General features: G+C 37.6%; 1 protein-coding gene across 2 annotated transcripts in view; it reads left to right on the forward strand.

Annotated features, from left to right (window-relative positions):
• PLEKHA3 (pleckstrin homology domain containing A3) overlaps positions 1-21,183 on the forward strand; it is a 28,419-nt gene extending 7,236 nt beyond the window's left edge. Inside the window, exons 3-8 of one of the 2 annotated variants that reach the window (XM_086360290.1) lie at positions 4,091-4,246; positions 6,620-6,756; positions 8,259-8,423; positions 13,561-13,604; positions 15,223-15,338; positions 19,102-21,183. In XM_086360290.1, coding sequence (XP_086216416.1) covers positions 4,091-4,246; positions 6,620-6,756; positions 8,259-8,423; positions 13,561-13,604; positions 15,223-15,338; positions 19,102-19,229 — 746 coding nt within the window. In that variant the 3' untranslated portion in view covers positions 19,230-21,183. Of the gene's footprint in view, positions 1-4,090; positions 4,247-6,619; positions 6,757-8,258; positions 8,424-13,560; positions 13,605-15,222; positions 15,388-19,101 lie in introns of both variants that reach the window. The other variant, XM_086360297.1, reaches the window with a different exon arrangement.
• The last annotated feature ends 799 nt before the right edge of the window (positions 21,184-21,982 follow it).

A 21,982-nucleotide genomic window follows, 5' to 3' on the forward strand; every position in this document is an offset into this window, starting at 1 on the left:
TTTTCAAAAGGGGAGAAATAAAGCAGTTTAAGTCCTGCTGTAATTTTCATAAAGGAAGGTTTTGTGGACCATTGATTCATTTGTGTGCATAGTTGGGGTATGTGGGGTACAGGCAGGTAGGAGAGAGCAGAGAAAATGATAATGAAAAGTATTGAATTCTTTAAAGAGAATTGAAGGAAAAGATAAAGCACTAGAGCAAGGAGTGTTAAACCACACAGGGGTTCATGGCTACGTAAGATATAGGAACACTTCACCCTGGTGGGCCTGTTACATGCGTAGTCCCTGAACTATATGAGGTTTATCCCTGAACTAATTTTGTTTATTTTTATAAATCACACAAGAAAAGCACATTCAAAGCATGAATTTTTATTTTTAAAATGATGGTTTTATTTAATCTTATTCCTCAGATTTGATTCCAAATGAGATACTGACTCTTGTCATAAATCAAATTGCATTCAAAGTTCAAAGATTTGACAACCTTGAGGATATTTAAAGACTATTAGTGGCAGAATTCTAAGGCAACTCTAGAACTTTTTCAAGCCATGGCAGCATTTTTATTGTCCTTGTTTGTTTAAAGAGTAAGATACAGAAGTGGGCATAAATCTTCCAATATTCAGCCTTATGAATGCCAAAATACTGAATATAATCATGTAATTACAGTCCAAATCAAGAATTAGAATATTGTCAGCATTCCAGATGCGGGGATAATAATCATGTTCCCTGAGCCACTAATCTCTCTAAAAGGTTACCATTAATCTGACTTTTACCACCATAGATAAAGTATTGTCTGCTCTTGAGCATTTTATAAATGGAATAGATCAGTATTTTTTTGTGTGTCCAGCTTCTTTAACTAAATATTATGTTTGTGAAAGCCATCTAAATTGTTCTGTGTAACAGTCACCATTCTTATTGATATGTAATATTTTTATTGTGTGATTAGCTCTCCATTCTAGTATTGATGGGTGTTTTTTCAGTTTAGGGACTGTAATAAGTAAAGCTGCCATAAGCATTCTCATGTATTTGTTTTGTTGAACATATATCTGTGTTTCTGTTCAGTATATATCTAGAACTGGAGTGGAGTTGCTGAGGGAGGCATTTCTTATTCATACATTCAACATTAATGGATATTAAAGAAACTGTCCTTTTTTTGGCTCCTCCATGAGTCATGTGGGATCTTGGTTCCCAGACCAGGGATTGAACCTGTGTCCTCTGCATTGGGAATGTGGAGTCTTAACCCCTGGACTGCCAGGAGGTTCTAGAAAAGATTATTCTTGACCTTTGTTAAAATAGTAAGGTACAAGGAAGCAGACTTAGAGATGTAGAAAGCAAGCTAGTGGTTACCACTGGGGAGCAGGGAGAGAGAAGGAATAAAACAGGGGTAAGGGATTAAGGGGTACAGACTACTGTGTATGAAATAAATAAGTTACAAGGATATATTGTACAGCCAGGGGACGTAGCCAATATTTTATAAAACTATAAGGGAAGTAGAGGAACTGAAAGGCCTCTTGATGGGGGTAAAAGAGGAGTGAAAAAGCTGGCTTAAGACTCAGCATTCAAAAACGAAGATCATGGCATCCAGACCCATCACTTCATGGCAAATAGATGGGGAAAAAGTGGAAGCAGTAACAGATTTTATTTTCTTGGGCTCCAAAATCACTGTGGCAATGACTGCAGCCATGATATTAAAAGGTGCTTGCTCCTTGGAAGAATACCTATCACAAACCTAAACAATTTATTAAAAAGCAGAGATATCACTTTCCTGACAAAGGTCCGTATAGTCAAAACTGTGATTTTTCCAGTAGTCATGTACGGATGTGAGAGTTGGACCATAAAGAAGGCTGAACTCCAAATAATTGATGCTTTTGAATTGTGAATTGTGCTGAAGAAGACTCTTGAGAGTCCCTTGGACAGCAAGGAGATCAAATCAGTCAGTCCTAAAGGAAATCAACCTTGAATATTCATTGGAAGAACTGATGCTTGGCTGAAGCTCCAGTACTTTGGCCACTTGATGGGAGGAACTGACTGATTGGAAAAGATCTTGATGCTGAGAAAGATTGAGAGCAGGAGAAGGGGGTGACAGAGGATGAGATGGTTGGATGGCATCACTGACTCAATGGACATGAGTTTGAGGAAACTTGGGAGATAGTGAAGGACAGGGAAGACTGGTGTGCTGCATTCCATGGGGTCACAAAGAGTCGGACATGAGTTAGTGACCAACAACAAAATACCCAAGAATGGTTTTTATAAGTAGAATAATAGGATAACAGAGCTTTTGTGGTACTTATTTGCCATTGTACACTGAGCATCTGGTCAGTATTTTCAGTAATTGATCATCTAAGTTAGGGCTTCTGCCAAACTTTCTGGGCTCCTCATCATTTGACTCCACCCAGCTTGTTTATTCATGAATGTATCATTTTGTAATCCAACACAAGGCTCTATTTAGGCCTATCTCCTGATACCCTCAGTACATATTGTGTTCAGTTCGTTATCTAGGCCTTTTCTTGTGCTATTTTTCTCTTAACCAAGTTCTGCTGTCATCAGATCCTTAAACTTTTTTGCTTTCTGCTGCTTCTTACCTTTCGTTGTAATCACACATGATGTCTCTGTACCAAAGAGTTCAACATTTCAGTGCTTTATTTTTAGTGTATTAGTTTGTTGCCTGGATAAAATTATTTCCTCTGTTAGAGCAAAGACACCTTTTTTTCCCCTCTTCTATCTTCCTCTCTACAAGCACTGCTCTGAGCAGAGTAAATATTTGTTGATTAATGACAATATAACAGAAATTAATCTTACAGCAAAGATTGAGGATTGGCTCAGTATAATTCTTGGTTAGCTTTCTTTTGTCTGAGATCCAGGGTGGGGGTAGTGTAGGAGAGGAGGAGGAGGGTGGAGAGGAAGAGGAGATCTTCAAAATGCTCATGTTTTCCCGGTTATTATGAGATGCTCATTGCTTGAGGACTATTGTTCTGATGGAAGGTTACTTTACTTAACCATTTATTGCACTTTATGCCAAGCAAAGCTCAACATTCAGAAAATTAAGATCATGGCATCTGGTCCCATCACTTCATGGGAAATAGATGGGGAAACAGTGTAAACAGTGCCAGACTTTATTTTTTGGTGCTCCTATTTTTTGGTGCTCCAAAATCACTGCAGATGGTGATTGCAGTCATGAAATTAAAAGACGCTTACTCCTTGGAAGGAAAGTTATGACCAACCTAGATAGCATATTCAAAAGCAGAGCTATTACTTTGCCAACAAAGGTCCGTCTAGTCAAGGCTATGGTTTTTCTAGTGGTCATGTATGGATGTGAGAGTTGGACTGTGAAGAAGGCTGAGCACTGAAGAATTGATGCTTTTGAACTGTGGTGTTGGAGAAGACTCTTGAGAGTCCCTTGGACTGCCAGGAGATCCAACTAGTCCATCCTAAAGGAGACCAGTCCTGGGTGTTCATTGGAAGGATCGATGCTGAGGCTGAAACTCCAGTACTTTGGCCACCTCATGTGAAGAGTTAACTCATTGGAAAAGACTCTGATGCTGGGAGGGATTGGGGGCAAGAGGAGAAGGGGATGACAGAGGATGAGATGGCTGGATGGCATCACTGACTCTATACACATGAGTTTGGGTGAACTCCAGGAGTTGGTGATGGACAGGGAGGCCTGGCGCGCTGTGATTCATGGGGTCGCAAAGAGGGACGCGACTGAACTGAATTGAATTGATCCTAGGTTTGGGTGGGGGGTGGGGAGTGTTCCAAAACACAAACTGCTTTCAGAGAAATTAGTAAAAAGTATGGGAAGTGTGGCAGTGGTACAGGTGGCCCCAAGGGAGGGAGTTCTTAGATCTCGCATTCAGTAGTTAATTTGTTGGCTGTTTTCTCTTCATGTGCTACCACCACTTGACTGCCCATCTGGGTATATGTGAGAATGGTGGCTTGGAGGGTGCCCCTGGATAGCCCCTTAGGGAGGTGGTACTGCCTGCATCTTGAATCAAAGTTTGTTGTTTTAGGTCTCAAATTTCTAACAGTAAGTGATGATTTGATTTTCCCCAAATTACTTAAGTCCGTGACTGTATCTCGCCTTTGTTTATCATCATAGTCCATTCAGCTGACAACACGAGAATGGAATTAATCATTCCAGGAGAGCAGCATTTCTACATGAAGGCGGTGAATGCAGCTGAGAGACAGAGGTGGCTGGTTGCTCTGGGGAGCTCCAAAGCCTGTTTGACTGATACAAGGACTAAAAAAGAAAAAGGTAACTATACATTTTTCCTTCATGGTGGAAATATTTCTTAAACATAAATGTTTAAAAAACATTTTTTAAAAAACACTTTAAAAAAAAAAACATAAATGTAAATTGTTATGTTCATTTATAGTAATTCATTCCAGATAAATAATCAGAAATGTTGATCTGTGTACATAAGTGTTCATTATAATGAAAAATTTCTAAATATTGCCAAGGTTTAAATTTAGGGGAAAGGTTCAGTAAACGATATAGTGCTTCTGTAGGCTGATATATTTTGTAGCCTGTAAAATGTTTAGGAGGGATTTTGATGATGTGAGGAAATGCCCAAAGTCATATGATAATTAATTAAAAAGAGCAATATTCAAAATTACATAGCCATTCCTTGGCCAGCTCAGGAAAAATATGTAAGTATTGGTCAAGTTCTTACCTTTTCAAAGGGAATTTGTAGAAGAAGACTCACTTTTCACTTTATACCCTGTGGCTGTACCTTTTGACTTTACCATGTTCACATATTGCCAATTCAAAAGCCAAGCAAGGGAATTCCATTGCAGTCCAGTGGCTAGGGCTTGCTGCTTTCACTGCCGTGGCCCCAAGTTCAAGCCCTGGTCAGGAAACCAAGATCCCCCAAGCCTCGCAGCAAGGCCAAAAAGAAAAATAAAAAGCCAAGCAAATACTTTATGGTATTGGTTCAGTTATGTGCAAATATAATGTGAAAATAATAACAGTATTTATATCTTGGTTGTGAGATTGCAGGGTTTTTTTCTATGTATTTTTTATTATATATTTTTCGATTTTCAAAAATTTTCAGAGTATGTATTATTTCTATAATTAAAAACAGAAGTTATTTAAATTAGTGAAAGCAACTAAATATGGATATTGCAAAATGAAGGCTAAGGGTTGAATGTAAACACTTTTCAAATATATGGAAGAACATCATGGATAAAGTATGGTTAAGGGTAGGATAAGAGAGAATGAGTAGTCAAAATAGCCACAAGATAGAAACAACCCAAATGTTTATAGTTGGGTGAATGGGTAAGCACAATATGATATTACATACAGTGGAATATTATTCAGCCTTGTAAAGGAAGGAAATTCCCATGAATCCTACATTGATGAGTGTTGAATATATGCTAAATGAAATAAGCCAGTCACAAAAGGACAAATATTGTATAATTCTACACCTGTGTCTTTGTTTCATAGAGACAGAAAGAATGGTGATTTCTAGGGATTAAGGGAGGGGGGAAAGGGGAGTTAGTGTTTAACGTGTGTAGAGTTTCAGTTGGGAAAATGAAAACGTTTTGCAGATGGATGGTAGTAATGGTTGTGTAATAATGTGCATGGTCTTAATGCCATTGAATTGTATATTTAAAAATGGTTAAAATAGTGAATTTTGTTATATATGTATGTGTGTGTGTGTATATATAATATAACTACAATAAAAAAGAAAAAATGGCCTTAAACTTGGGTAGAAATTAACTTACGTTAGGTTAAATGGGCAGCCAGATCTGAGCTGCTGTGGTCCAGTCTGGCTACAGGGGCTTTGTGGCTCGCACCAAAGCAGTGCCACTGGCTCCAGGAATATGCAGAAGCACCAGGATCCACTGTGTGCACTACTTTTCCTTTCTCTGCTGCCCACACATCTATTTAGAAGGTATTGCTAAGTGAGTGGCCAAGATTATGGCTGATGTTTAGTGTGTCTGGAGATAATAAAGAAAAGTAGGTTCTTAGTTAAAACAGATTCTTAAAACAATATTATGTGAAAATAAAGCTGTGAAAGGAACAAAAGAAAATAAATAAATGCTTACATAGAGCAGTTTAACAACATGAAAGTTAAAAACTCCTATATACCGAAATACAATAAAGAAAAGTGAAAGACAGCTGAAAGATCTTGAAAAATATCTGTAGTATTTTGAATGGATGAAAGATTGCTATTATTAATGCATAAGCACTTTTACAGATTTTCAATTTATTTATTATTAAGAGAAAAACAAAAATCAGAACTGGAAAAAGGACTGTAAAGGACAATTATAAAGGACAAGAAAAGCCAATTTACAAAAAAAGAAATACAATCACTTATTAAATGAAAGATGAATAACGGAATGGAAATATCCTGTATAAGGCATTCATTGTCATCAACTCCTCTCTGGAAATTAATCTACCTAAACTTCGTGTCAGATATATGACTGCCAGCTTTTTCTAGTTATCCAAAAAGATGATGTTTCCTCTAAAGGGAAAAACTTTACATTCTATTTTCAAGATCTCATACCTCCTAAGCTATAGGTACTTATATCTATTGCCTTACTTTTTAATGATTCCATTTTGTTGCTTAGCCCCTAAAATATGAAAATGGTCTGTTTGAATGTTTGCACATGTTCCTTTCAGAAATAAGTGAAACCAGTGAGTCTCTGAAAACCAAAATGTCTGAACTTCGCCTCTACTGTGACCTCCTAATGAAGCAAGTTCATACGATCCAAGAGTTTGTTCACCACGATGAGAGTCATTCATCGCTCAGCATAGAGGTACATCCAAGACGGCCCTTTCCTGTCTGGTTGTGCTTTCCTGACACACGGTGGGTGAGCACCTTCACGTAAGGTGACCGAGGAGCACTTTCAAGACAAGTTATTCTCAGCTTCAGACCTCTTGTACTGTAGACTCTCTGGAAACATGTATGATCTTTTAGATTTGGTCTGTAGAACCAGAATAAAGCAGCAGGCAGCACATTTCTCCAAGGAATCAAGGTCTGTCTTTGTAGCCAGTTGATAATTTGATAGGTGGGGTGGGGAAGAAGCATTACAGGCTCTGTTCCCTAGACTGACTGCGTGAGTTCACTGGACAGCTGCTATGTTCTTTCTTTTGTAATAAGGTTCTAGCTTAGCTATTGAGGGTTAATAATTTGGCTTTATAAAAGAACTTGAAAAAAAATCCTCTTATCCTCTTAGAACAGTGATGTAAGAATCAAAATTCAGATTTATGAGACCTGTCTATGAAATAGTCTCATTCTTTCTGATAAAGTAGGACAGTGAGCCTTATTGCTTGCTCTCTGGGTGAAAGGCCAGCATGGTTCCCAGTCCCCTTTTGCCTGACTTGGGAGAAGTGGAACACGAAACCTTTCTGCTTCTACTGTGGCCTTCTACTGGGGAAGGATCATGGCAGTTGTCTCTGGATGTAGGTATGTTAAACTTAAAGCTACTTGCTGTTTCATTGCAGGCTCTCCAGTGGCAGGTGCCCTCGCATCTGCTCCAGTGGCTCAGGGACAGTGTCAGGGACCCAGTCTTGTTCCTTCCTTCCATTCTGCCGTTCTTGGTGTGTTGGTTTTTTCTCCTCATGCTGAGCCTTCTATGCTACTGCAAGGTCTCATAGAAGCAGGAGGCAGTGGGTGGCCATAGTAGAGAGAGAGTCTCTCTACCTTGGCTTTTATCAGAGGATGAAAATTCCAGAACCCCAGCAGACTTCTCATTATCTTTTTGGTCTGAGTCAGTGGAAACTAGGAAAAATGAGTATTTGACAAAGGATCGTGGAATCGACGTGACTGACTTATACCAGTCTATATTCATCCCCCAGGAGCAGGGCACTCTGCTGTCTTACAAAAAACCTTGGGAGTTTGTATTCTACCAAGAGGGAAATGGTATGATAATGTGCGTGGGGGAGACATGAATTCTGCCTGCCTCTTCAGTCATTGTCTCCACTACGGTGATCACCTTCGGAATTCTGATGCTTAGAGGCTTACAGTCTAGGTTAGGTTTTTTTAAGATAAATTTTTGTACACGGTTTTTCAATATGATGCTTGGTTTAAGTGTAAGAGTTATTTTTTCATGGAGTCTAATTTCATATATTGTTTGCCTGAGAGAATTTTTATTCGTTCACTGATTTAGTTTTCTAAGGTAATGTATTTTAAATAGATTTGAACATAATCTAATAAGGTGTCTATTGAAGGTAATGATTATTACTTGATTATAAGATGGTATATGAATCCACGTAATTGTGTATGAGTCTGTTAAACTCTTGGCATATTATTTTTCAGAACATGAATGAAGCCTCTTCTCTACTTAGTGCCACGTGTAATACATTCATCACGACGCTTGAGGAATGTGTGAAGATAGCAAATGCCAAGTTTAAACCCGAGATGTTTCAGCTGTGCCATCCGGACCCCTTGGTTTCTCCTGTGTCACCTTCCCCTGTTCAAATGGTTAGGACTTGTGGTTTTTCTTCCAATGATACTGCATGTAGCTTTGTTTTTGTGTTTATTTTTAAGGCTGGAAACCGGCAGTGGGAGGGAAAGAGTCAACAGGTTGAACTTCTTTTGACTGTACTCAGATTTTGTATGGGGGCCTCTCAGTTGACAGGCTCCGTGTGTGCCAGGGTCCTGACCCCCTCTCCTTGGAAGGGCTGTGCCATTTACCCCAGCATACCAGGAAAATATAGAACTCTGGGCAGCTGTGACATTAAAGATTGGGAAGCATGCTTCTGTCTGGTAAAAGCACTGCAAGAGGGTGACGACTTACTCATAAGGGGTTAAAATTAAGCAGATCTTTAAAGGAGTTGTAAGAGTTTGAAACACCATGTTACAGGGGACACAGTATTTTGTAGTTGGCATTTGGATTTGAACCTTCCAAAGGGGCAAGGTACTTAATCTCTCTGGACTTTATTTTTCTCATCTCTAAAATACATGTGTTATTTTTACATCAGAGGAGATCTAACCTGTTTAAATGTTAGGTTAAACATTAGGTTCTTACTCCGAACAGCAAGTACTCTTTTTGCCAAGGGTGGTGGCTTCATTGAGCTTTTCAAGGTAATAAACTTACTCGAGCATGCTGTGGGGGAACTTGGAGATGAGATAAGTTTTGATGAAACCTTACATTTTTTCAAATCAAACTATTTTCATGAGCCCTTTTTTAGGAGGAAGAATGCCACCTGGCTTATATTTTAGTAGTTACCTGAAGGCTTAATTGTTGGCAGAAATAATAGGGTACAACTTATTCCAAGATTTTCTTACCCACCACAGCAAATTTAATGATATGAGAATTAGTAACGATTATTACTTACATTTATTTAGATCGTGGGTGCATACTAAGTGTCCAACTCTTTGCAACCCTGTGGACTGTAGCCCACCAGGCTTCTGTGTCCATGGGATTCTCCAATCAAGACTATGGGAGTAGTATTATGCGTTACCATGTCCTTCTCCAGGGGATCCTCCCAACCCAGGGATTGAACCCGCATCTCTCAGTCTCCTGCATTAGCAGGCAGGTTCTTTACCAGGAGTGCCACCTGGGAAGCCCCACTTAGATCATAGTTTTCTAATTAATTTATGGTGGACTAACAGCATCCTCTGAGATAAATGTACCATGAAAGTGAGTTTTATGGCCAGATTAGTCTGGGAGTGCTAGGTTAAGTTAAATTGGGTTTCTCTGTCATAGGACTTCTTCAGTTCAGTTCAGTTCAGTCGCTCAGTCATGTCCGACTCTTTGCGACCCCATGAATCACAGCACACCAGGCCTCCCTGTCCATAACCAACTCCTGGAGTTTATCCAAACTCAAGTCCATCGAGTCGGTGATGCCATCCAGCCATCTCATCCTCTGTCGTCCCCCTTCTCCTCCTGCCTCCAATCCCTCCCAGCATCAGGGTCTTTTCCAATGAGTCAACCCTTCACATGAGGTGGCCAAAGTATTGGAGTTTCAGCTTCAGCATCAGTCCTTCCAATGAACACCCAGGACTGATCTCCTTTAGAATGGACTGGTTGAGTCTCCTTGCAGTCCAAGGGACTCTCAAGAGTCTTCTCCAATACCACAGTTCAAAAGCATCAAATCTATGGCACTCAGCTTTCTTCACAGTCCAACTCTCACATCCATACATGACCACTGGAAAAACCATAGCCTTGACTAGACAGACCTTTGTTGGCAAAGTAATGTCCCTGCTTTTGAATATGCTATCTAGGTTGGTCATAACTTTCCTTCCAAGGAGTAAGCGTCTTTTAATTTCATGGCTGCAATCACCATCTGCAGTGATTTTGGAGCCCAAAAATATAAAGTCTGACACTGTTTCCACTGTTTCCCCATCTATTTGCCATGAAGTGATGGGACCAGATGCCATGATCTTCGTTTTCTGAATGTTGAGCTTTAAGCCAACTTTTTCACTCTCCTCTTTCACTTTCAAGAGGCTTTTTAGTTCCTCTTCACTTTTTGCCATAAGGGTGGTATCATCTGCATATCTGAGGTTATTGATATCTTTCCCGGCAATCTTGATTCCAGCTTGTGCTTCTTCCAGCCCAGCGTTTCTCATAATGTACTCTGCATATAAGTTAAGTAAGCAGGGTGACAATATACAGCCTTGACGTACTCCTTTTCCTATTTGGAACCAGTCTGTTGTTTCATGTCTAGTTCTAACTGTTGCTTCCTGACCTGCATATAGGTTTCTCAAGAGGCAGGTCAGGTGGTCTGGTATTCCCATCTCTTTCAGAATTTTCCACAGTTTATTGTGATCCACACAGTCAAAGGCTTTGGCATAGTCAATAAAGCAGAAATAGATGCTTTTCTGGAACTCTTGCTTTTTCGATGATCCAGAGGATGTTGGCAATTTGATCTCTGGTTCCTCTCCCTTTTCTAAAACCAGCTTGAACATCTGGAAGTTCACAGTTCACATATTGCTGAAGCCTGGCTTGGAGAATTTTGAGCATTACTTTACTAGCATGTGAGATGAGTGCAATTGTGTGGTAGTTTGAGCATTCTTTAGCATCGCCTTTCTTTGGGATTGGAATGAAAACTGACCTTTTCCAGTCCTGTGGCCACTGCTGAGTTTTCCAAATTTGCTGGCATATTGAGTGCAGCACTTTCACAGCATCATCTTTCAGGATTTGGAATAGCTCAACTGGAATTCCATCACCTCCACTAGCTTTGTTCCTAGTGATGCTTTCTAAGGCCCACTTGACTTCACATTCCAGGATGTCTGGCTCTAGGTGAGTGATCACACCATTGTGATTATCTGGGTTGTGAAGATCTTTTTGGTACAGTTCTTTTGTGTATTCTTGCCCCCTCTTCTTAATATCTTCTGCTTCTGTTAGGTCCGTACCATTTCTGTCCTTTATTGAGCCCATCTTTGCATGAAATGTTCCCTTGGTATCTCTCATTTTCTTGAAGAGATCTTTAGTCTTTCACATTCTATTGTTTTCCTCTGTTTCTTTGCATTGATCACTGAGGAAGGCTTTCTTACCTCTCCTTGCTATTCTTTGGAACTCTAGAACCTCTTTTATGCTCAAATGCATGTGACTCTCTGAGGAGAGGTGACTCTCTGAGGAGAGGTGGTGTGTTTCTGAAATTTATTTGATGGTTGAACCCTTCTGTATATTTTTAAATAACAACCCACAGGATTGTGGCATTTGATAGAATGCAGTTTGACAGTGTTGCTTTTTAGAGCAATTTTAGGTATACTGTGAACTGCTAAATAACATTATAATTGAACAGAAAACCCTAATCTTTTGGGATGGATGTAGTGTGTTCCTGAGCTTGATATACAAGGGGTACACAGTACTTTTTTTAAGGTGTCAATTATTTTTGTATAAGGTATTTTGTTTTATAGAGTCAAATATAATGAAAACACCTCAGACCTACCTGATTTCTGCATCAAACTTCTGAGGAAAATGCTTTCTGTTAGAAATATTCTATAGTCCAGAGAAGTCATATGTGTATTTTATGTAAACCATAATAACTGTCTCTTTTAAACTAAAGTCCTTTATCAGTGGAAACATTACAAAAAATCCAATAAGTAATCTAGAAAGTGTTGGTTAGAGGTTACTTATTTTTCCTCACTGTGCCATTTTACTTCATTCTTAAAGCAAAAATTGTGGCTTATGGTAAATAGTTCTGGAGACACATAGCATAGAAAGTAAGGTCAGATAGTCTTCAAGGGGAATTTTTCTTTTTTTTTTTTTAATGACATGAGTAAACGAAAAAGCTGAAAGATCTGAGAATTCAAAAATTAACTTGATCTTTGTAACTGCTTAGCATAGTTAATCTCATGTCTCTCTTTAAATTAGCTTGCATTCAGTTATATCTCAAATCATCATGGAGGTTTAAACACTTGTCATTTTTGATCCATAAATTGAGTGATAATTGTAGTGGGAGTGTTGCTGGGTGAGTAATCCTAAAGGAAATGATTTCTCTTAAAGCAGCTGTTAATATCCAGTTGAATCTTTATTTTAATCATATTAAGTATCCCTGGACTACAAATTGGATGGGTCTTAATTCTCATTTCAACAGGGATTTCTCAGAGCAACTGTAGAAGGCCTTTATGTAACACAACTGTTAGACTTGAACTTACTTCTAAGACTTTTGAGCTCCTGTATTTAAAGGAAGTATCCTTAATTTTAGTAAAAAGTTTGCTTTTCTGCTACCTCGCCAAGCATTGAAATAATCCACTTAGCTGCTTCTGTCTTCTGGGGGGAGTAGTTAAATTGTGTTTTGTATTTTTCATAATAACTTTCTGATGAATCAGATTTTATTTATTTATATTTTAAGTATATGATTTTAGAAACCTAGTCAAGGCTTAGGGTTTCTCTTCTGGTTTCTTTAAAGGCTTGAATTATTAATGCTGTTTTCCATGAAAACCACCCACACTTTAGAACATCTGTGTAATAGCTACGTGAATAATGAATGGCGAGGAGAAGCTCTGCCTTTTAAAAAAGAGACAGAGAGAGACATTTATTAGACTGTTTTCTTTTCTGACTTTCTAAATACTTCTTTTCATCATAAATAGTGTGATTTTCTTTGAGGGGTCTAGTTAGGTATACTGTTTTATATATATTTATATATATACGTGTGTGTGTGTGTGCGCGCACGCGTGCGTGCATGCATGCTAAGTTGCTTCAGTCGTGTCCGACTCTTTGCAACCCTATGGACCGTAGCCAGCCAGGCTCCTCTGTCCATGGGATTCTCCAGGCAAGAATACTGAAGTGGGTTGCCGTACCCTCCTCTAGGGAATTTTCCTGATCCAGGGGTTGAATCCGTGTCTGTTATGTCTGCTGCATTGGCAGGCGGGTTCTTTACCACTGATGCCACCTAGATACATATATAAAATAAAATTTGGTTTTTAATATTGAGAAAATAATCCAGCATGTTTTTGTATGCTTTGAGAAAGATTTCAGTTATTAGTTACTAGGGAGAAAGCTTTATCTTGTGCTAATGTTACTTGAGTCTGTAAAAAAACAAATTTTTTGGCCAGCTATCTTTTCCTTGAGTAAATTTATGTTAATTATCATCACCATAAAAATATATTAGAGCTGTCTTGTTCTACTTGACCTGTGATTAAGCTTATTTTCTTTTAAAATTTCTAGATGAAGCGTTCTGTCAGCCATCCTGGTTCTTGCAGTACAGAGAGGTAAAATAACCTTTTCTTTTGACCAAATTCTCTCAAAATTCTACCTACTTAGGGAAATTTTTTTTGTCTTTCATAAAATGGAATATAAACTCTGTATGGGCAGAGTCTTGTTCTGATTTGCTCATCACTGTTTCTCTTACTGCTTAGTATAGAGCCTGGCCCCACTAGATAGTCAGTAAAGAACAATAATGAGTGAATAAAATTGCCAGTAAGGTAAGCAACTTGGCAGCTATCATACTTTTTTTAAGCTGTAAATTATAACAAGTGACAGTTAATGGAAATCCATTTTCAATGTATTAAGGCTTCAAACTTAGGCTTATTTTACTATAGTTTATTATAGAATCATATATTTGTTCTGAGCTGTTTTATTTGGAGCTAAGGCTGTTACTGAAAAGAGAGAAAAAGCAATTGATATTTTAAAGTATATATTCATATCAACACATGTAAAAAATTTACCTTTTTGATCTTGCCAGGATATCCCATGCTGTTTATCTTAGCAGGTAATATTCTTTCGAGTTGCTATGGTTGTCTTATTGGTTCTTTGGAAAGTGATGAAATTATAGTGACATTAGCATTTATGTCTCTACATTAATATGGGGTAGAGGCAAAAAATGGTTATTATAGGATTATATGAAGTCATGTATGTGAAACTTTAGAAATTTGTAAAGTATTATAGAATTTAATGAATCTTTCTTTCAGTAAATGTCTACTGAGTGGCTACCAAAAAAAAGAATAAAAGCTGAGACCCCTTATTATTTTGTCACTATTTTTTACCCTCTCATGATTATGTTATTGATTGAACTATTATGTGCTCATAGGAGTCCAGTATTGTATCTAATTCTATCAGGAAATGAAATATTTCACCAACTGAATTTTCCAGAAAAATAAAAGCTTGATTCCTTTAACAAAGTTTTAATTTTTTCAAATTTTTATCTTAATGATCGAATTTTTTGACCTGTATTTTATCCATTTTGCCTTATTAAATAAGCTACAATATGAGTCTTTAAACTTTATTTTTTCTTGGTGAATCAAGTTTGTCATTAAGAACAGTAATGTTGGGCTGTCATCCAGTGATAATGCTGTTGAGGGGTGGTGATTTGCTTCTGCGTTGAATTTTTTAGTTTAATTTTTCTAGTTTTCTGGTTTTCCAGATTGATTTGTGAAAACTAGTTTTTCTAGCCTTCACTTACTGCTGTCAGTGAGTTGGCTCCTAGCACACTCCCATACTGCTGGCCCATCCCCTTTGCTCTGCTGTTTTAGATTGGGTATGAGTGACACCAGATACATGTACTTGTGAAGCCGGTAACTTTTAGTTTTCAAGTACTTGTTAACCATAAGACATGTTACTCTCTAGCTGGACCTTCCTCTATAAGTAGTCACTTCATTGTACCTCTTTTCCTTTCAGTTTGGCTCAGAGGCTATATTCCCCAGCTTACCAGCTGGGTTCTAAGTGCTTTGATTTGTTTATGGTCTGACCTCTGAAGGAGTAGAATGTTGCTGAAATAGAACTTTGAGTATAAAAACAGTTCCTCTTTCATTTAAAGAGAAGTCACTGAAAACTGCAGTTGAGGGTGTTTTCATTTGTTGGAAGTCCTTAATGCTTTTAATTTATTTACAGGAGTAGCCACTCTATAAAAGAACCAGTGTCTGCACTTCACCGACTCTCCCAGCGACGCCGAAGAACCTACTCCGATACAGACTCTTGTAATGATGTTCCTCTTGAAGACCCAGATAGTAAGTTAGAAGGGGTATGACTCTCCCTTTGGCCTGTTCAGCAAAATAGGTAAGGGGCTCTGTAATTGTTGAAATGAAGAATACTGGCAGTGAATAGGGTCAGTACTGCTGCTGTTGCTGCCAAGTCGCTTCAGTCGTGTCCAACTCTGTGCAACCCCATGGACAGCAGCCCACCAGGCTCCCCCGTCCCTGGGATTCTCCAGGCAAGAACATTGGAGTGGGTTGCCATTTCCTTCTCCAATGCATGAAAGTGAAAAGTGCAAGTGAAGTCGCTCAGTCATGTTCGACTCCTAGTGACCCCATGGACTGCAGCCCACCAGGCTCCTCCATCCATGGGATTTTCCAGGCAATAGTACCGGAGTGGGGTGCCATTTCCTTCTCCAAGGGTCAGTACTAAGAAGTACTAAATATCTCTTTGTAAATACTGTATCTTAGATTTACATATGTAATATCAACATTTTTATTCCCATTGCATTTTAGTAATTTCTTATTAATCTTATATTCCCACTATATTTGCATTTAAAAAACATTTTAGAAGGAAGCATAAATTGTGAGTTGGATTCTAGGGAAAGATAAAGGCAAGTTCTAAGTTCAGAGAAAAATAAATCAGCTGCTACTGCTGCTAAGTCCCTTCAGTCATGTCCAACTCTGTGCGACCCCATGGACAGCAGCCCACCAGGCTCCCCCGTCCCTGGGATTCTCCAGGCAAGGACACTGGAGTGGGTTGCCATTTCCTTCTCCAATGCATGAAAGTGAAAAGTGAAGTCGCTCAGTCGGGTCCAACTCTTAGCGACCCCATGGACTGCAGCCTTCCGGGCTCCTCCGTCCATGGGATTTTCCAGGCAAGAGTACTGGAGTGGGGTGCCATTGCCTTCTCCAAATAAATCAGCATTGTTACTTAAATAATTTGAAATGGCCAAGGTAAATAATTATTTTCTGGTGGTGATGGTGAATTATACTAACATTTATTCCTGTGCCTTTTTCTTCCTTCTTATTAAAGAGACAGCATACTATGATTGAATAGGAAAGATTTTGTGATTTCTGTTGATTATTTTTTTCTTCAGAGGAGAAGCTTTGAAAGTCTGTCAGAACATATACTTAGACAGTAGTGACCATGATTTCCAGTGAATGCAAATATGGTATTATTATTACAACTCCATTAATAGACTTTTGCTTTCCAAAGTCTTTACTATTTTTCCACGAAACATGTGGGGTAGAAATTACATATTATTCTCAGTTAAGGAACAGGTTGTGTTCCAAGGGTTTATTTGTAAGTCAGCTGCTTGGAATAAGATTTTATTTCCCTTATGGAAATGAAATGGTGAATGGTAGTTAGATTCTTTAGACTGCATGGAGGAGCCCAGCTAATTTGTAGTGTGGCTGAAATGAGATGAAACAATAGTGTTGGATTTCTAGTATTTGATTATATTGAAAACATTCATTAATATAGAGTTGTTTGACTTAATCAGAACATTAAACAGGTTTAAGTAGAGGGGAATGTGAAGTTCATGAACATGGTTGAGATTCTAGAAGGAACTGCTGCTCACTTTCAGATCTCAAGAAGTTGTTGGCATCTTTTTTTCTTAATGCCCATTTTTCTTACAGAACTAATCTATTTATTGATGTAGAACATTACTGTGTACTCATTATCATTTTGAATTTATGTTGGGGCAACAAGTGAATAAACAAAAGAAGGAAATGGATTGAGTAGGGGAAGGGTATGGGAGAAAGAAACTTTCCTAGGCCAATTTAGTACATCTTTGAAGTGATAAGAACAAGAGAGAGATGGTTAAAGAGGTTAAGTATGGGGAAAAAAATGTCACCTGAGGCAGGTTCTATACATTGCAATTTACCTCTGCCTTTAAAAATACATGACCCTTTTCATCTAGAGCTTATGAAGCAGTTTTGTACTGCCTTGTACTTTTTTTTTTAAATGCCATTTCTCTTTTTTAAGGGTGTCAATTTCATTTGTGATAGCTAAATTAATTTTTTAAGCCAGCCATTTTCCTTAGCTGTCTTTTCTTTTAGAGCCTCTGGTTCTGAATTGTTGAAAACTGTTTTCATAAGATCTAAGTGTAAATGGCCTATTCCATTTAACAATTTAGCTGTTAAGGAGTGTAACATAATTAGTTATACACCCGTGTATGCACACTCACACACATACCTGCATTAATATGTGCACATGCATTAATCTTTATATCCATACATATATCTCAACTCTTTAAAACTTTTTAAAGTTGGCAAGTATAGGATAGGTCAATTTTAGCCTTAGATTTCCTTCTTTTTACCCTAAAATTAGTGTCCCAGTTAGCTGACAAAGCAGAGACTGTATTAGTTCTGTTTCTTAGAAAGTGTGGGCTTCCCTGATACTCAGTTGGTAGAGAATCTGCATGCAATGCAGGAGACCCAGATTCAATTCCTGGGTCCAGAAGATCCCCTGGAGAAGGGATAGGCTACCCACTCCAGTGATCTTGGGCTTCCCTTATGGCTCAGCTGTAAAGAATCCACCTGTAATGTGGGAGACTCTGGGTTCAATTCCCGGGTTGGGAAGATCCCCTAGAGAAGGGAACGGCTACCCACTCCAGTACTCTGACCTGGAGAATTCCATGGACTGCATAGTCTGTGGGGTTGCAAAGAGTTGGACGTGACTAAGCGACTTTCACTTTTTAGAAAGTGTACTGGGCAAATAGACAAGTCTTAGTTGAAAGTCTTTATGTCAGCACATACTTTCCTTTGAGAGATGCAGCTGCTGCTTCTGCTGCTAAGTCGCTTCAGTTGTATCCGACTCTGTGTGACCCCATAGACGGCAGCCCACCAGGCTTCCCCGTCCCTGGGATTCTCCAGGCAAGAACACTGGAGTGGGTTGCCATTGCCTTCTCCAATGCATGAAAGTGAAAAGTGAAAGTGAAGTCGCTCAGTTGTGTCCGACTCTTAGCGACCCCATGGTCTGCAGCCTACCAGGTTCCTCCGTCCATGGGATTTTCCAGGCAAGAGTACTGGAATGGTGTGTCATTGCCTTCTCTGAAAAATTTATAAATTTTATATTAAATTAAAAATATATTCATGTGAAAATGAACAGGACCATGCCAGTGTGTTTCATGTGCTCGCTTGGAGCTGCAGTTCTAGTTTTGTGAGCTGCATCCCAAATGGAGATGTGAGAACTTGCAGTGTGAGGTACCTGGTCAACTTTGCTCAGAAAGTCTTGTGATGCTTTGCTGTATACCTGAAACTAACAAAACATGATACATTAACTATACGCCAATAAAATCAAAATATTAAGGAAAACAAAGTCTTGTGATGAAAAGACCAAGACCTGAGTTAGTCCAAGTTCTGTTGTTACCAACTGTGTGATCTTGGGTTAGGCCTGTGATCTTTTCAGAACTTGGTTTCTTTGCCTAGAAAATCAGGAGGATGCCAGCAGCATTAAAACGATAAGGCTGAAAAAGCAATAGTTAATGAAGACTAAATTCAAATTCAGCAAATCCTTATTCATTACTCCATTATTTGTGAACCTTGGTTCTAGCAATGAACAAAACAAGTATCTCTACTACTTCAGATAGTTTCATAACTTCTCATGAATTTTTCGGTTTCTCCTTAAAACTGCCAGTATTATAAAAGTTAGATTTTTACTCTTTTAAGCAAACCATCAAAAGCTTGGCAGGAAGCTACAGTGATTTCATGTCCCTGAATAGAAAATGTTCTTTTACAGAGGACTGGAGTTATACTGGTAGGATGTTTACCTTTTTAATCAATTTCTTAATAGGACCTGTTCACTGTTCAAGAAATACGCTTAATGGAGATTTGGCATCAGCAACCATTCCTGAAGAAAGCAGATTTATGGCCAAAAAGAAATCTGAATCAGAAGATCCTCTTCTATCCTTCTCTTCCTGAGGAAACGGAAGTGTCCAACTTCCGCTAAGTATTGCTATGCAAAAGCTGCTGTAATTAAACTATGTTATAGGGAGTAGTTTTTCCCTTAGGATTTCTCTGCACTTTATAGAATATTGTAAAACAAACAAAAAAACAACCCACATACCTTTGAAGTGTATTTTATCTTTATATAGTTTATTTGCAAGAGTATTTTCCTAATAACTTCACAGTATGAATGTGCATCTTTTTTTTTTTTTTTTTTAAACAAATGATGGTGTAACATTTTGACATCCATAAGGACAAATGTAGATATTTTTCTAAAAAACTGTGAGGGACTGACAGCTTAGTCAGTGTGTATTGTAGCTTATAAACATGAAATCTTATAAACCTAAGGTTTCAGTTTGACAGAAGTGTGATATATATATAACTTGTGCCATGGACCAAATGGTCACTTTACCCCAGCTGAAATGAGTTACGATTGCAGCTTGATGGTGTTTGTATTATATTCCTTTAAGCAAAAAGGAAACATTTAATATTCTAGATATTTTTACCCCAAATACTATGACATTGAGGATTTTTAAAAAACCAGACTGTGCTGTCCTTCGTATATGAAGTTGACACTACTGACTTATCAATACCAAATGTTGTGTTAAAGTATTTAATTTTTACTTATTTATTTTTCTGTTGCATCAAAAAAAAAAAAAGATTGCATCCTAACTTTTATGACCTACCAAATTTAAGATGTGTGTGCATTGTTATTTACATTGTTCTAGAAAGAAGTTAATGTTGTAGTGACCTTGCTCACTTCACCAGAGAAATAAACGACTTGCAATGGAAGAGGATTTTAGTGCTTTTTTCCCAGAATAGACGTTATTAAGCTACTGTTGTAAGGTATTGATATTTGCAGCTCTTTAGAATATCTAGACTTTTTTATTTATGAATATTTATAAAAAGAGGAATCTGTCAAGGTGACTGCCCTACGTAACTTGAGAATGGCATTATTTAAAGAACAAATAGCATTTTCTGGTAGCACCTGTCCACGCCGTCAGTGTTTGCCTTGTAAACTGTTTTTTCAATTCACTTTGGAGTGACGGTTTTGTCCAAGGTTTTAGATGAGGAGCACTTTAAAACAAACTGGTTTGGTGTTTTTAAGTTAATCATATGTTTAATAAATATGTGGTTTTTGCATTCAAACTCATCATATAATACATTGTATTTTTTACATTTATTGGTAGTTTGTCTAATCTTTATCAAATGGTAATAATATTCTTTATTGCTTTGATTTTGTTTGTATATTTAGATCTCATAGTAAATACACAAGTAAGGCATATTTTTAGCTTTTTTGCCTGTGAGCTTAGAATGTTATGTCCTATTTCATTTTAAATTTCTCTTGTAAGTTTATGTGGGAATTGTTTTAAAAGATTTGTTTAAAATATTTTTTAAACAAATTAAAAAAAATTTGTTATTTCCTTATTAAAATAAGTGTAGTTATAGGCTTTCTTAAGTTTAAAATGGACATAAACAATCTATACACATTAATATACATTTTAGATAAACTGTATGCTACTTAAAGTATTTGAAATTTTAAATAGCACACAGGTCATTAGACTATATTAGGAGGAATCTTTTCTGCTCATGTTGTACTTCATATGTCTAGTTTGAGAAAAATGAAGTTTGATAATATAGTAAGCTTTCATGTTGAGTGAGTTATCAGGTTTTTGGTTTCTTTTTTTATTTTTTGTAATAGGAATGAGTAGTGATAAGACCATGGAGATCAAGGTGCTACTACTGAGTGTGGGAGTTTTTCTAGTAGTTTTTTTTTTTTAATCAATAGGTTTATAATGGAAACACTATAACAAAGCTTTTGAACTCATGGAAAATAAATCCATTTTATATTGCTTTATCCAAAAATATGAGTTCCTGAACAGTTTTCTGTAAATATTTTTAAAAATAAAATACAGTTATTTCTGGCTCATATCATTTTTTTCTCCTTGAAGTAGGTGCTTTGAACAAGTTTGCTATATTCCTAAATATGGATTTTTATTGTGACTGGAATCACCTTTTTTCCCTTAGGAATCAACTCATTTGTGAAATCTTTTTTTTTTTTAGGGAATATCAGTGTATCTGGAATTACACCTGGGTTTTGACCAGTGAGTTGGTATCATGAAGCAAAGCTTCAGGGAACCTTGCATTTTGAGGAGCCCAGTGTATTTTCAAGGGTGCCTGACTTTTCTGAATCTTAAGAAAAAGATGAACCAAATAAGAAAAATTTCATAAGAATTTTGGTTTGTTATGATTTTTGTAGTGTCTAATTATTGGTTGTTCTTGTTTTACTTTATCTAGGCCTTGGGGTTGAGAAATTTGGAGACTCTTGGTATATCAATGATCTAAGCAGAACCAGTGCTTGCTTTCTGTTGTGTGGGAATCCAAGGCTTCTATGCTTAAAACAACTCTGATGAGAGTTCTTTTGTAAGTGGACCAAATTTGAACTTTGTTACATTACACTGAATTATTGTGTTATCTTCAGTCAGGACAAGTCCAGAAATGGATGCTATTTAAACTTAAATTCCAAGGCAAGAGATAAAGCATCTTCATTTTGACAATCTCCATGGAACCTTTCACCTTGAATTGTAGGTTTTCTCTGTATGTTATTATAATTAGTGTTTAGAAGTTATCATAAGATCTCAGGAAATACAGTCTTGTAATATGTGACTCCGTGCATGTTATTAATTTGGACTCCACCAATTCTTGACTTACTACATGAAGTGCCTCTG

Source organism: Bos grunniens, chromosome 2 (genome assembly GCF_055505025.1).
Source record: "Bos grunniens cultivar Pamir isolate PY7600 chromosome 2, Bosgru_T2T1.0, whole genome shotgun sequence".
Classification (NCBI taxonomy): Eukaryota; Metazoa; Chordata; class Mammalia; order Artiodactyla; family Bovidae; genus Bos; species Bos grunniens.